This window comes from Lissotriton vulgaris, chromosome 8 (genome assembly GCF_964263255.1).
Source record: "Lissotriton vulgaris chromosome 8, aLisVul1.2, whole genome shotgun sequence".
In the NCBI taxonomy this organism is placed as follows: Eukaryota; Metazoa; Chordata; class Amphibia; order Caudata; family Salamandridae; genus Lissotriton; species Lissotriton vulgaris.
In genome coordinates, this window is record NC_141696.1 from 1,369,792,573 (window position 1) to 1,369,806,857 (window position 14,285).

The 14,285-nt window shown below is 44.2% G+C and overlaps 1 protein-coding gene across 2 annotated transcripts in view; it reads left to right on the top strand.

Annotated features, from left to right (window-relative positions):
- The window catches only part of LOC147698758 (trifunctional purine biosynthetic protein adenosine-3-like), a 376,225-nt gene that overhangs the window by 239,382 nt on the left and 122,558 nt on the right, over nucleotides 1–14,285 (top strand). For both annotated transcript variants that reach the window (XM_086935329.1, XM_086935328.1), the window contains exons 14-15: nucleotides 529–727; nucleotides 10,390–10,641. In XM_086935329.1, the coding sequence (XP_086791455.1) occupies nucleotides 529–727; nucleotides 10,390–10,641 (451 nt within the window). The remainder of the gene's footprint in view (nucleotides 1–528; nucleotides 728–10,389; nucleotides 10,642–14,285) is intronic.

Consider the following 14,285-nt stretch of genomic DNA (forward strand, 5'->3'; position numbering starts at 1 on the left):
ACGTGAAGGTTCAATCTAAGGAATTGGTGGGTCTGCTTAAATGCTGAATTTTGTGATATGTGCATTTTTTAACAAAGTACCTATGTTTATGTGCGGGTTACTTTTTCTTCTTTGTTTTAAATTTGTCAGTATTCTGTGTTATCATTTGCTAGTTCTACTTTTGTTGGTTTTTAATTTGTATGTTTTTAACTTGTACGCTTTTATGATTTGTATTTTCAAATCGAATAAAGCTTAATGAATTGAATTGAATTGACTGCCCCTGGACCTGGAGAAAAGGTCTTGTGGTTTCATATTGAATAAAAGCCTCTGCCTTTACCTGTTATTCTATTTGTCTATGATACTAACGGTGTCAGTGAGATTGGCTGTATCTGGCAACATTGAGACTATGAGTCAGCCTTTATGTGATGGGGGCTCTGTGGAGGATTGTGGGCTATTAAGAACATGTTACATGTTATTTTAAAAGTGCGGATGTCTTTAACTCTTTACTCATCTGTCAACTTCCAGCTAGTAATTGTATTATCTCTTTAGGTTGCACACGCTTGTGATAAATATGACACGATTGGTCTGGACCTGATCGCAATGTGTGCCAATGAAATCCTGACACATGGGGCTGAGCCCCTCTTTTTCCTGGACTCTTTAACCAATGGAACACTCAGTGTTGGGGCATCTGAAGCAATTATAGCTGGGATGATCAAGGCCTGCAAGAAGTCAAGATGTACTTACCTAGGTGCATCTCCACAAATATTCCAGATGCATTTTATAAATGTGTTTAAGTTATGTACTTATTACTGCCTGCAGATACCTTTGTGATGTCACCACTAGAGGATGCAAAGTATGTAAATATTTGTGATAAACTACTGTCTGAATCCTAAATTAACAACTAAGTTGAAATACAGCAGTGTGCCGACTGCTAAATGGGCTCCCACACGAGGATTAACATATTCCTCACGACATATATATATAATTCGTTCTGAAAATATACAGTGAAGAAAAAGCCATAATTGGTCTTGGTTTCTGTAATGTATGCTTCTGATGGCTATGTTGGTACTTATATGATGACAGTAAAACATGGAGGGCACATATCAGTGTTACATTCGTTTTAACAATTAATATTCTGTTCACCTTACATTTTATGGTAATCACGAGGGATAAAAAGAAGGAAGGGAAAGAAAACAAACTATGAATTTGCATTATCTATATTACAGTCCTCGGTAAGTCTGCCAGGCCCCCCCCCCAGATTTTATCCCCTTTTTTGTGGCATTCTCTGCTGTTATATATCACGCTTTAGGCTTACCAACACCAGTCTAGATCTTTAATCCACTCATCCACTGTTGGGACTGTAACCGTCCCCCCATTTCCTTGCCACATTCCTTTTCACTACCACCGTAGCCAATGTCAGCCACTGCTTTATGTGTCACGGCAAGTCCTCATGTCCAGAGGTTGCCAGCAGGAACCACTTAGGGGCTGCAATGGGACTTTGAAGCCAACAGCCATCGCCATGGTGTCTGCAACGGTATGCCAATATGCCTGGAGGATCGGACAGTCCATATAAGGTGATAAAAAGCACCTTCTGACCCAAGCACTGCGAATGCTCACATCTCTATGTTCGGTGCAACACAGTCCCGGGGTAATATACCCTGGGCACCACCTTCAACTGTATTAGTCTAAATCGTGCATGTATGGCACCTCCCTCGGGCTCTGAAGCACCTCCATCCATTCCTCTTCTTCCAAGGGACCAACATCTTGCTCCCAAGCTGCTCTCCTGGTGCCCAGAGGGTCAGAGGCGTTGTTTGGTATTTTCTTTTATGAAAAAGGGAAACTGTTTTAATCTGCAGATGCTTTGTCAGGATCCTATCTTTCAGAGGCGAGAAGACCCCCAGAGACTCATCCTCTCTTAGGTGTTTTTTCACGGTGTGGCCCAGTTGGAGGTATCTGGGTCATTCCCCTTCCATAACTCATATTCAGTTTGCAAAACCACAAACGTAATGTATGCTCCCCCCTTTATATGTCTCCCAGAGTCTCAACAGGTCCCATTTGGTGAAACCCTTTAATTTGCTCACTTCCTTCAAACAGTCCCCTACCCCAAGGGGTATAATCCCTGTGAGTACTTCCTCCCATCCCAAGGGATGGTGAACAATATCACCCTTGGACCTTTCTCACCCAAAGCTTCTCTGTCGACCCTGTACGCCTGGTGTGATCTATCTTCGAACATCCACCCATTTACGCTCACCAATTGGGCCGCCCAATAATAGCTACGGACAACAGGTACCGCTAGACTCCATAATAAATTCCTCTCTGAAGTTTACTCAGCACTATTCGCGGAGCCGCCCCACTCCACAGCAGTATGCACAGTTCTGAGTTGACATGTTTAAAAACGAGGGAGTTACCGCATAAGAGGTGTTTTGCAGTGCGTACACCAATCTGTGGAGAACCATTATTTTAAACATAGCAGCCTGGCCCATTATAGTCAGTGGGAGGGTCCGCCAGTGCTTAATGTCTGATGTGAGTCTGTCTAGTTGTCGGCCCACATTTATTTGGTGGAAATCTTGGAGGTCTCTCGTTATGTGGATACCCAGGTATTTAAAAATGTTTTCTTCTATGGGCACGCTACATCTGGACATCAAGATGGGTATCCCTCTCCCCAGAGGGTATAACAGTGACTTGTCACAGTTAATACAGTACCCAGAGTATTCCCCATATATTCGAAAGATCTGCAGTATTCTGTCTCCGGACTGCCTCGGTTTCTTGACTTATAGGAGAATGTTGCCAGCATATATTGAGATGCAGTCTTCCCACTCTCTCCGTATTGGTATCCCCCATAATAGGGGGCCCTGCCTTACCCTCACCACATGGGGCTCCAAGGCCAATGCAAATAAAATTGGAGACAGTGGGCAACCCTGTCTAGTTCCTCTTCATGGAGCGAACTTGCAGGACACCGTCGCGTTTACCCGCACCCTAGCCAGTGGTTGTTCGTAAAGAAGCCTGACCCAGTTGTAAATTTAGGACCCATTCTCAGACGCTCAAGGACTGTGAAAAGATAGGTACACTCCACACTATCATTAGCCATTCTAGCATCTAGTGATAAAAGAGCTGATTCTCCGTCTTGGTTGTTTTCCCTTGTGTGGAGTATACCGATCACTCTGCCCAGTAGCTTTCCCCGACTATAGTGACCGGGATGCAGTCCTGATTTCCTCAACCGTGAGGTCCCTTTCTAACACCTCCCTGTCTTCCTGCGTAAGCCTCAGTAACAAAATGTCACGTAGAAACTCTGCACAGTCCTCCACCGTGTGTGTTGATGGGATGGGTAGATTCCCTCATAAAAGTTAGCGAATTCTATCACATGTTTCTTAGCTTAGAAACTAATCCTGCCAGACTTCAGTCTTGAATCCTTTTTCTAACAACATCTCTCCTACAGTGTCATTTAGGTCTATGCGCAACTGTGCAGCCACATGTAGTCTGTTATTTGGATCGAAAAGGAATAGTGGAGGGGTAAAAGAGGAATGCGTCTAAATTTCTTTTTTTCTTTCTTTTTTTTTGGTGTTTATAGCCATAGGAGGGGGGTTGGGATGAGTAAAGGGGAGGTAGAGGGGTGTTAATATAGGGAAATATGAAATTAATTTAAGTAGAGGACCTGTTATTCTGTTTTTTGGATTGAATATAAATAGTGGAGAGATAGAAGAGGTAAGGTGGGATAGAAGAGGAAAAGTTCTAGAACTTTTCTTTTTAATTTTTTTTGTTCATTGCAGTAGCAGGGGGCCTGGTATGAGTAGAGGGCAAGGAGTCAGAGATAAGGATTTAGAAAGGCCTGTTTGGGAGATCTGAATAATAAAAGTGGTATGAGACAATGCAAAGAGGGGCAGAGGAGGTAAGAGACTAGAAAGGGTTATCCGGGAGATCATAGTAATGGCATGGGGCCTGGGATGAATGAGAGAGTTGAGGTAGAGGATATATTGATAAAGGGATAGGTTGAAAAATAGGGTAGTGCGCTGGAAAGAGTACTAGAATGAGGTTTGAGATTATTTAGAGAGTTAAGGTAGAGGATATATTGCAAACGGTATAGGGTGAGAAATAGGGTAGTGCATTGGATATGGTGAATTTGAAGAAAAGTAATAAATATATAGATACATAAGTACATGGAAGGTATATATGTGCATAAGAGTGTAGTATATGTAGATTAAAATGCATTTAATAACCTCAGGCTTTCAAAGGTTGTTGTACTTTAATTAATTTGTTTTCTTAATTTTTTGTAATTCAATAGTGAAGCAATTGTAGATAAATAGTTATGGTAAAAGATTTACTTTTTTATGCATTCACTTATATACGTGTTAAAAACAGAATAATGTAACTATCAGAAATATGTACATTTGTTAAGCAGGAATAACTAATATATTTTTTAAAACATAATTATTATACACATTTATACAAAGCAATAGACATTTATTGGTACATTTCTATAGTCCAAATAAAGGCTTATATAAAGAGAGATATGTTGAATATTTCTGTTTGCTTATGGTGGTTATGTGGGGAAGAGGCAATTCTTGAGTAGTTTTCTGAAGATAAGGTGGTTATCTGCGGATCTTATGTTGGTGGGTAAAGTGTTCCATAGCTTGGCTGCTTGAACAGAGAAGGATGTGCCACTTTTGGTTTTTTCTTGTATGTTGGGATTTTAAAGCGAAGAGCCACTCTAGAGCAGAGGTTCCTTTGTTGAATGTGTTTGATGATTTTATTCCTGATGTAGAGCAGTCCTGTTCCATGTATCGCTTTTTGGGTGATACAAAGCAGCTTGCACATGGATCTTCTGGCACCAGAACCAAAGCAGGGCTTTCAAGGCAGGAGAGATGTGGTCTTGTGGCTTTATATGTAAGAGTAGTCTGGCAGCCAAGTTCTGACTCCATTGTAGTCTTTTCATGGTCGTTAAAGGTGATCCGTGCGAGAGGCTATTAGCATAATCGAGTTTGGCCAGAACAAGAGAGATGGTAGCCTGGACGTTGTGTGAAAATCCCAGATGGGGGAAGATTCATCACAGAGTTTTTATAGTAACAAAGCTTGATCTTGCTACTTGGGCATTCATTGATAGCTTGGAGTCAATGGTCATTCCGAGGTGTCTTACTACCTTCAATACTTTAGGCGGTGTTCCCAGATCATCAGGCCTGGCGGCGAGGGGTCATAATTTTTCCAATCGCCACACATGTGTATTTCTGTTTTGGCAGCATTCAATTTGAGATGGCTCTAGGTTATCCGTTGATCTACCGCTCTGAGACAACTGAAAATTTGTGAGTTTCCAGTGTCTTTGGGGCATTCCAGTTGAAGGAGTATTTGGGTGTCATCTGTATAGGTATAGCACGTGAGGTGAAATTGATTGATCAGTGCCGGTAATGACTTCATGTAGATGTTGACAAGCATAAGCGAGATGACAAAGCCTTGCGGGACCCCTGCTTTTGTGAAGTCTTTTTCTGATGAGAAAGAGGGCTATGGATGACATTAGTTCTGTTGTGAAGGTAGGATGTGATCCAGTCTAGAGCAGTTCCCTCTATGCCGGCTTCGTAGAGTCTCTGTATCAGAGTGTCATGGTCACCAGTGTCAGATGAAGCCGAGAGGTCCAAGAGAAGTAGTGCTGCAACCTTGTAGCATCATCTGTGTTCTTAAGGTCATCCCAGATGGCAGTGAGGGCAGATTCTGTGCCTCTTCCTGGATGGAATACAGTTTGGAAGCCTGAAAGTGTGGCATTTTTTTCAATTAATTGTGACATCTGGCCCAATACTGCTCATTCTATCAGTTTGCCAAGGAAAGGTCCATTTGTAATCGGTCTGTAGTTGTCAGGGTTCAGCGGGTCTAAATTTGTTTGCTTCATTAATGGGCGTATGTATGACTTTTTGAGTTCTTCTGAAAATATCCCAGTAAATAAGGAATTGTTGATGATTCTTCCTACTGGTGTGGCTGCAGAGGTTGTTAGAAGAATTCTCTTGAGCGTTTGTGGTGGACAGGGTCCAGAAGGGCTGCCGGCAGGCCTGCTTGCATTGACCAGGTCTATAAATTAATTGTGCGAAATGTCTTGGAAGGAACAGGGAGGCTGGATTAGAGTATTTTCGGATTGTTGTTTTGAGAAACGGTTGGTGCTGGTGCTTTATCCTTGTTTTAAATATGAGTCCATCGTGCCTATTTGGCTGTTTAATGATTTGCCAGTTTGTCTGTGAAATCTTGAGTAAAGGGATTAGCTCCAGTTTGGCAATTTAGCTTACAAAATCCAGTGAGAATTTTATAGAAGTCTTTATTTGCACATTTAGCATTTTGAATTCTGTCTAAATAGCAACTTTTCTTTGCTTTTTAATAGCTGACTTGTACAATCTGTTAAGTTTCTGTAGGAAAAGTTTGTCTTGATTGGTGTTTTTTTTGCGCCAGGCGTTGCAGCTTTCTAATTTGTTGTTTTATCTCTATTATCTCTGTATTCCTCCAAGGTGCATGTTTTCTTTTGTTTTGTCTTTTCGTTTTTAGTGATATTAGGATATCAAAGGCTTCTCGTAGCCACTCATATAGTTTTTGAACAGAATGTATTGTGTCTATATCTGTACTGGAAGTTAGTTGTGTTTCTAAGTGTTCCAATTTGAGTTTGTTCCACGGTCAATAGGTGGATGCACGTAAAGTGTTTTTAAGTGCGTCGTTTTGTGTTGTTCTATGTTGGAAAGCAAGCAAATGGTGGTCTGACTATGTGACCAGAGTCTTTGTTTGAACGGTAACTAGTTCTGTATTAACAAAAATGAGATCTAGGATGTGTCCAGCAATGTCTGTGGGTTTGTGGACGATCTGATGCAGGTTCAGTGCGTCTAGGCCAGCAATGATTGTTTTTGGGTGTGGCATATTTGGTTTGTCAAACTAAAAGTTGAGTTCACCCAGAATGCTTGTGTTGGAGTGTAGTGTTATCAGGTTTGAAACGTGTCTAGAAGTATGTCTTGGAATGTTACATTGCTAGGTGGAGGTCTGTAATGGAGCAGGAAGTTACAGGAGGAAGATAGTGTAGGATTACATCTGGTGAAAAGGGCCTCACAATCTTGTATGGAGATGTCATCAGCTTTAGAGATATGTAATGTTTGCTTGAGCACAACAGCTAGGCCACCTCCGCTTTGGCCTATGCGATTTTGGGTGATAGTTTGATAGCCTAGAGGAAATGCTTCATGCAGGACTGGAGCCATATCATCTCCCAACCATGATTCAGTTATGAATAGTATGTCAGGTTTTGTGACAGTGAGAAGGTTGTAGATGTGATGTTTGTTTTTGGAGAGCTATCATGCATTTATTAGTAGACAATTTATAGAATGTGCTTTGGTGATTTTGTTTTGTAGAAGAGTGAGAAGTATTTTGGGGACTTGTAGCAGCTGTGTTCTTTACCTGTTCTGTATCGTGTTCCTTGTGCAGCATGCTAAGAAGGCATTTTGTTGGCTCTGCGTGTGTATATGGTGATTGAGAGTGAGTTGGTGAGCTGTGTTGTTTTTGTACTGTGACCTTGTTGTGCAGTAGACATGGAGAAGTGAAGTTGTGAGGTGTGGCATGCTGCTTATTTTGTTTGCTTCTGTTTAGGGCGGAAGGTGTAGGAGTTAGGGGTGGGGGTGCAGCATGTGGGTCATGTAGAAAGGTTCTAGATCATCCAATGGATGAGGGAAAGTTAAAAGAGAGTTGCTGTATATGTGTTAGGTGTGGGGGAAGAGAGAAAGCTTGGCATTGGGGTATGTTCATTTGTCTAGTCTGAAAGGTGGGTATATGTTTATAGTTTGTGTTGGAAAGTATTATGAGGTGTTGTGCGTGTTGTGTTTTGTTTTTGAGTAGTAGTGAAATGAGGTGCTGATGTATTTGTTTTATGAGATGGATTTGTTTGTATAGTATTGTTTGTGAGTGGAAGTTGTTAGGTAAAGGGAGAGGTGATGTGTTTGTGAGTAGAGTGTTTGTTGTGTGTAAGGTGGTTTGGCTTAGATTTGATAGCTGCAAGAGGTAATATGGGTGGTGAAGTGGAGTGTAAGTGTTGTGTGGTTGTGCTATTGTGGTAGAAAGAAGAGGAGGGTGTTGTTTGGAGAAATTATGGAAGGCGGAGTATAGGTTTGTTAGTGACAAAAAGGGTCTGTTAGGAGTAATTAGAGCATGGAGTGCATGTCTGGATGGGATATAGTTAAGTATGGTGTGTAATTGGGTTGTGTTAGTGATGAGTGGATTGGTTAGTGGTATAGGATAGAGTTGTGTATTGTTTGTAGGTGATGATGCAAACGTGTGGTATCTGGGATAGAAAGGTGTATAGGTTTGATTCCTGGAGTTTTGTAGTGGGTGCTGACACATTGAACTTTGTCTTGGGTTAGTTTGTTGTAAAAGAGTACAGTACATGTGCTGTAAGTGTGTTAATCTGGTTGTGAATAGGGTAAAGTGGTGCCTCTTTGGAAGAAAGACAAGCACCATGCTGAGAACAGTGCTGTGTTTTTGGTGAAAGAAAACAGAGTACTCTGTAATATATATTGAATTAATAAACAACTATTGTGAGCACATCTCTGAATTACGCAACCAGCCCCACCATGTGGCAAACTGTCATAAGGGCTGGTGTTGACAATTAAGTGCAAGTGCCAAGCACCAGAAACCACCGGCACAAATTAAGCACTGATCGCACTTGAGCTACAGCTGCCTCCAAGCTCTTCCCAGGAGCTTCCCAGTTATTAGCGGACAGCTACATGGTCATTCTTGCATACTTTAGCCAAACACTACTACCTGAAGTCTTAGGCATGGAGAGGCTGGGTATTTTGCTCAAGCTGTGTTACATTAATTGCTTGGTTAACTAGCACTACCTGTACCCTCCTCCTAGACAGTATTTGTGGGGGGATTCATTAATAAGATGAATAATATGTTGGCAGATGTATCCATTTCAAGAAAAAGTAACATATGGTAACTATATTTCTTCCTAACTCATAATCTTCCTGTAGATTCCTTACCGACCTCCTGTGAGGAATTATTGCCATTATTTATAATATCTAAAGGTATGTGAACATATTTTGTGTTGTATTTATTGCTGCTCTTCCTCTCTCGGTTCCTTTTTCATGCCTCTGTGAGGTGCATTAAAAGTCCAGCAATTGGTGCTCATGAAAAACGTGGGTGTTGGCGATTAAGTGCCAGTACTGAGCACCGGAAACCATCGGCTGAAATTAAGCACTGGATGTATGGTGCCCACCTTCGGGCAGTTGAAGGAAAACTTGTGATGACAATTTTCGGGCTACTATGAGGATGGTGGCTTAGTTAGAGAAGACCATGCAGATTTTTTAAGAACTATTGGGACATAATAGCCTTGCATTGTGGTGTTTCAATGATAAACTGTGCATGTGCAATTGAGTAATGCCTGGATTGAGATTGGCGCCTAATTGTGCAGAAAGCACCACAAAGGGTCTCTTCTGAGATCCCGATTTCCAATGATACTTTTACTTACAAAGACAAAAGGGGTTTAATTGTCTTAATTTACATTGATGCATTGCCTATTGAATGTGGACCACTGTGTTAGCGCGTGGAAAGGTGACAAAGTCCCCTTGCGTTCAAATAAATTGGTCCTGGATGTATGTGTGACATCAGCACAAATTGTGACATTACGTGCATATACCTTCCTTCTGTGGCCCTCTTACCTCGCATAATGCAATCAAGTCACTACAGCTGGTGTGGTCCCTTGGGCACAGCCAATGCATCATCCCTATGCCTGGGTTTAGCAGGTGTAGGGATTGTGAAGCATTGGCTGCGCAGTGGCCCAAAGCAAGGAAAAAAAGTGGCAAGTACTACTGCAGCAGTTTTATGGTAGGCATTTCTAATGGAACGCCTACCTTGAATAAATTAAAATATGGCTTGGCGCAGCCAAGTCCGACATAGGCAAACCCAACGCCACTTGAAAAAAAGTGACGCATTGACATCCATGTAATTATGAAGCAAATGAAACGCCGCTGTTGTGTCAAACAAAGTGACGCAATGGCGGCGCAAGGGGCTTGTAAATAAGTGCCTTTGTGTTCAACCCTCTGTGAATGAGTGACATCCACAGATGTGCTCCAGCCGCAACCTTTTAACCTCCCCCATACCCACATTTTGAACACAGGACGAGTGCATTTGCGCCAAGGAATATATGCATACACCTGACATTCTTAATTGAATAGATTTACTTTGCAATTTCGCACATGCACAAAATGGTATGTCACCCTTTCTGGACTCAATATATAATGAGAATTGTAAAGTGCTTTACGACGTCTACTATTTTGCACCGGTGTCCCTGCGTATTTCTGTCTTCTTTCTTAAAACAAAACTCTTAACAAAACTTCTTTCTTAAAAAAAATAACATCTGTTCAAACGATTACGTGTTTTAACATCGTTGAACTGTGTTCCTTTTACCAGGAGGTGGCTCTGTTGAGGTACCCAGCCTGCTGTGGCCTAGCCAGTGCAGCCTCACTGGGTTCATGGTGGGCGCAGTTGAGCGAGGACACGCGCTCCCTCAGCTGGAGAAGATAACCGAGGAAGACCTCGTGATTGGCATCGCATCTGCGGGGTTTTATAACAACGAGTTTCTCCGCGTCAGCGACGTCCTCAAGAAATCCGGGTTAGAGCACTCCTCTCCGGCACCTCACCCTTATGAAGGGCAGACCTGTGGTAAGATGTTTTCTCTTTCCATCATCCTTAAGATACTGAAGGTCTGTTTTCTAAACGGCATGCTGGGAAGGAGTTGACATAAGAAGGCAATTGTTATGTTAAGTATTCTTGTAGAACGCTCGAAATACCCAGAAGGCGTCTTGGCGCTAGCTGAGATAGCAAGTAAAACTAGTATTTGCAATGCAATCGGTCTCGCCTTTGGGACCTTATATGTATTTTGCTAAGCAGCGCATTAACCTGTTTGCTGAAACATCTAATGTTCTTCAACATGGAGGGAAAGTAAGCACCAAACTGCGTGACACGCCAGGTATGGCCACATGGAGAGAAATAGTGCCTTTCAGCAGGAAATGGTATAGTCCAAAGCTCTCTTTTTAATATAAAATCAGGGCCTTCGGTGGTCTTATCACTGAAAATACAAGATTTGAAAAAATATATTATTGTCTACGGGTGCTCGTGGAAGACAATTTCTCTGGACTGAAATGTAGAAAATGCTAAAGTGATTCTGGTATTTTACTGTTTTCTATCAAGAAAGTTAAATAGAGGCAGTTGCCAGATTTTTTTTTTTTTAAAAAAGGTCCCTCAGCAGTAAGCAATTCTGGTATTTTACTGACCTCTACTGGTCGTTTTCTATCAAGACAGTTAAATAGAGGCAGTTGAACAGAAAAAATTACCTAAGCGGAAGCAGATTAGACTGATCTCCAGAGCCCACTAGGTATACACACACATAAGTATATACTAAAGTATATACAAGCAGCCTTGAATGCTTGACCTAAAAACGACCTCAAGGAAAGAGATTAACCTACAGAGAAAAAAATTAACAAATTAGCAACTGCACCCGGACAAACAAACACATGGCCTTTGCCATTAGCTTTTGTTACCTTAGATCAAGGTTCTCCAATGTCGGTCCTGAAGGGCCAGATTTTTAAGATAACTGCATTTATCTAAATGGGATATGCTAAAACTCTGGCTTGGATCCGGTCCTCCGAGGCCGACATTGGAGAACTCTGCCTTAGATCATTTAACCAGCTTAAGATTGCTGATTACAGCTCACACAGCTGCCTTGCCAGGCCGACACTGTAACAAGGCCCCCTCACCCTCGCAGTCTGCTCGCTTTCACCAAGAAGGAGTTGGATCTGAAAGTACAATCGGCCTATGCTGGAAAAACATGATGTGTTATTCTACTGTTTTGTGAACCACTCATTAAATTAATTGCAAAATATCTGGCTTAAAGATGAAACAAATCCAAGTTCCAAAAGGACTTTGGGCCATATTATCAAGAACAGCATTAAAATTATAGCCGTTTTAGCGGCAGGAAACTGCAGCTAAAGCGGCGATAATGGGCTTGATAATATGCCCTTGTGAATTCCCATAGAAGCCCAGGTTCACACCAGATAATATGCCCCTTTGAGATTAGGGGCCCCAAGGGCTGAGTTGGGGACTAGGGGGAGGTTGTGGCTGAAGAACATGCTCTGCAGACAACCCACTAGGCATGTCTAAAAGCTGTGCAGAGCGGCCCCTGGAGTTAGGAGGACTGTGCACAGGGCATGGCCAAAGGCCAAGGGTTACACGCAGAGGCCACTGTGCACAGCTAACGGGCATGCACATTAGACTCTGAGGTCATTGGAACTGGGAACTGTGCCCCACGGCCCCCACCATACAAGTCACTTTTCATGAGTCAGCAGGTAAAAGTCTGTTGGTCAAGCACCTCCAGATAGTAATCCTATTAGGCCGATGAAATAACAAGCATTTACAATGCAATGGTCTCGGCATTATTAAAGGTAGAGCTCTTGGCATTGCTCATGACTTTTTTTTTTTTTTTAAACATAAATAAATGGTATTGTCATTTACAATGGCAATAGGTGAGCATTAGAGAGTAGTAGAAAGTATTCACGGACACAGAGCCACACATACAGAAAGCCACACACACACACACAGAGAGCCACACACAGAGCCCCACACACACAGAGCCCCCCCACACACACACACAGCCCCACACACACACACACACACACATCGAGCCCCACACGCACACACACAGCGAGCCCCACACGCACACACAGCGAGCCCCACACGCACAGCGAGCCCCACACGCACAGCGAGCCCCACACGCACAGCGAGCCCCACACACACAGCGAGCCCCACACACACAGCGAACCACACACACAGCGAGCCCCCCACACACACACAGAGCCCCCCACACACAGAGCCCCCCACACACACAGCGAGCCCCACACACACAGCGAGCCCCACACACACAACGAGCCCCACACACACAGCGAGCCCCACACACACACACAGAGCCCCCCAAACACAGAGCCCCCCACACACACAGCGAGCCACACACACAGCGAGCCACACACACAGCGAGCCCCACACACACACACAGAGCCCCCCACACACAGAGCCCCCACACACAGAGCCCCATACACACAGAGCCCCACACACACAGAGCTCCACACACACAGAGCCCCACACACACAGAGCCCCACACACACACAGAGCCCCACACACACACAGAGCCCCACACACACACAGAGCCCCACACACACACACACACAGAGAGCCCCACGTCACCGATGGGCACATACCTTCATTTTGTTGGGCACAGGGAGATAAAGTGATTTGCCCAGCATCACTGATGTTGCGCCGCCCTGCCGAAATGTGTACCCTGGTCCTAACCTTAGTATCGACCGCTCCAGCCCTTCTATTCCCCCTGTGTGGTGCGCGCCCGAGTAATGCAAAGGGGGGAGCCAAGCGACGCTGGGACAGTCCCCGAAGTGGGCGGGGGGGGGGTTGAGTGAGAGGAGCGGTGAGGGAACTAGGCGGCTCACCGCCACCGCACAGCATGCCCCTCGCAAAGAGCAAAAGAACAAACTGCAGCAGAGGAGGGAGGGACCATCCGCCTCGGTGGGCAAAATGTCATTCCATTTCACGGATCTAAGCAATGCATAACAGAAGGGGCTCACTTTAGAGCCTTCCTGGCAATTCCACCAGAGGCCCCATGCGACAAGGTTCTCCCAGCATGTAAGAATGGTACAAGTTGTGCCCTCCTGCAAGGAGGTAACGGCTGACTCGATCAGCCATCTCCTAAGGCTGTCAGCGTTTGCGGGTGTCACCAAGGCTAGGGTTCCTGTACTGGGCATTTTTTTTGTTCACTGGTTGAAAGCAGTGAAGGTCACGGAATCAATTGCAAGGACCCCGGACCTGCAATCAGCACGCCACAACCGCCCCCCCCCCGGATAACTGCCACACCAGCCCGGAAGCGACGTGCACACAGCGTGTCCCGCCTGACACACCTGGACCACACACACACTGCCTCCCGTCCCCCAACCGCGCAGGCATGGCTGCCTTGCTAAAGGCCCCTCCCGGCCTTGGACTAAACACTCGAACATTACTCCCCTGGGGTGGATCTGGCCGGCTGTGCGCGTGTGAAGATGCGCTAATTACTCAGATGACCGAGCCCGCTACCTACACACAAATCGGCTGGGATGCCCAACTGACTAAAACAAAGGAAGTATGTGTCCACGATCACACAATTTAGGTTGGACATAAGATTCCCCAGAATGTATACACGGGCCAAACAGTAAGCCTGTATCCATGGGCTGTGCTCGGTCCATGCGCAGCACCAGGGGCTATGGGCCGTC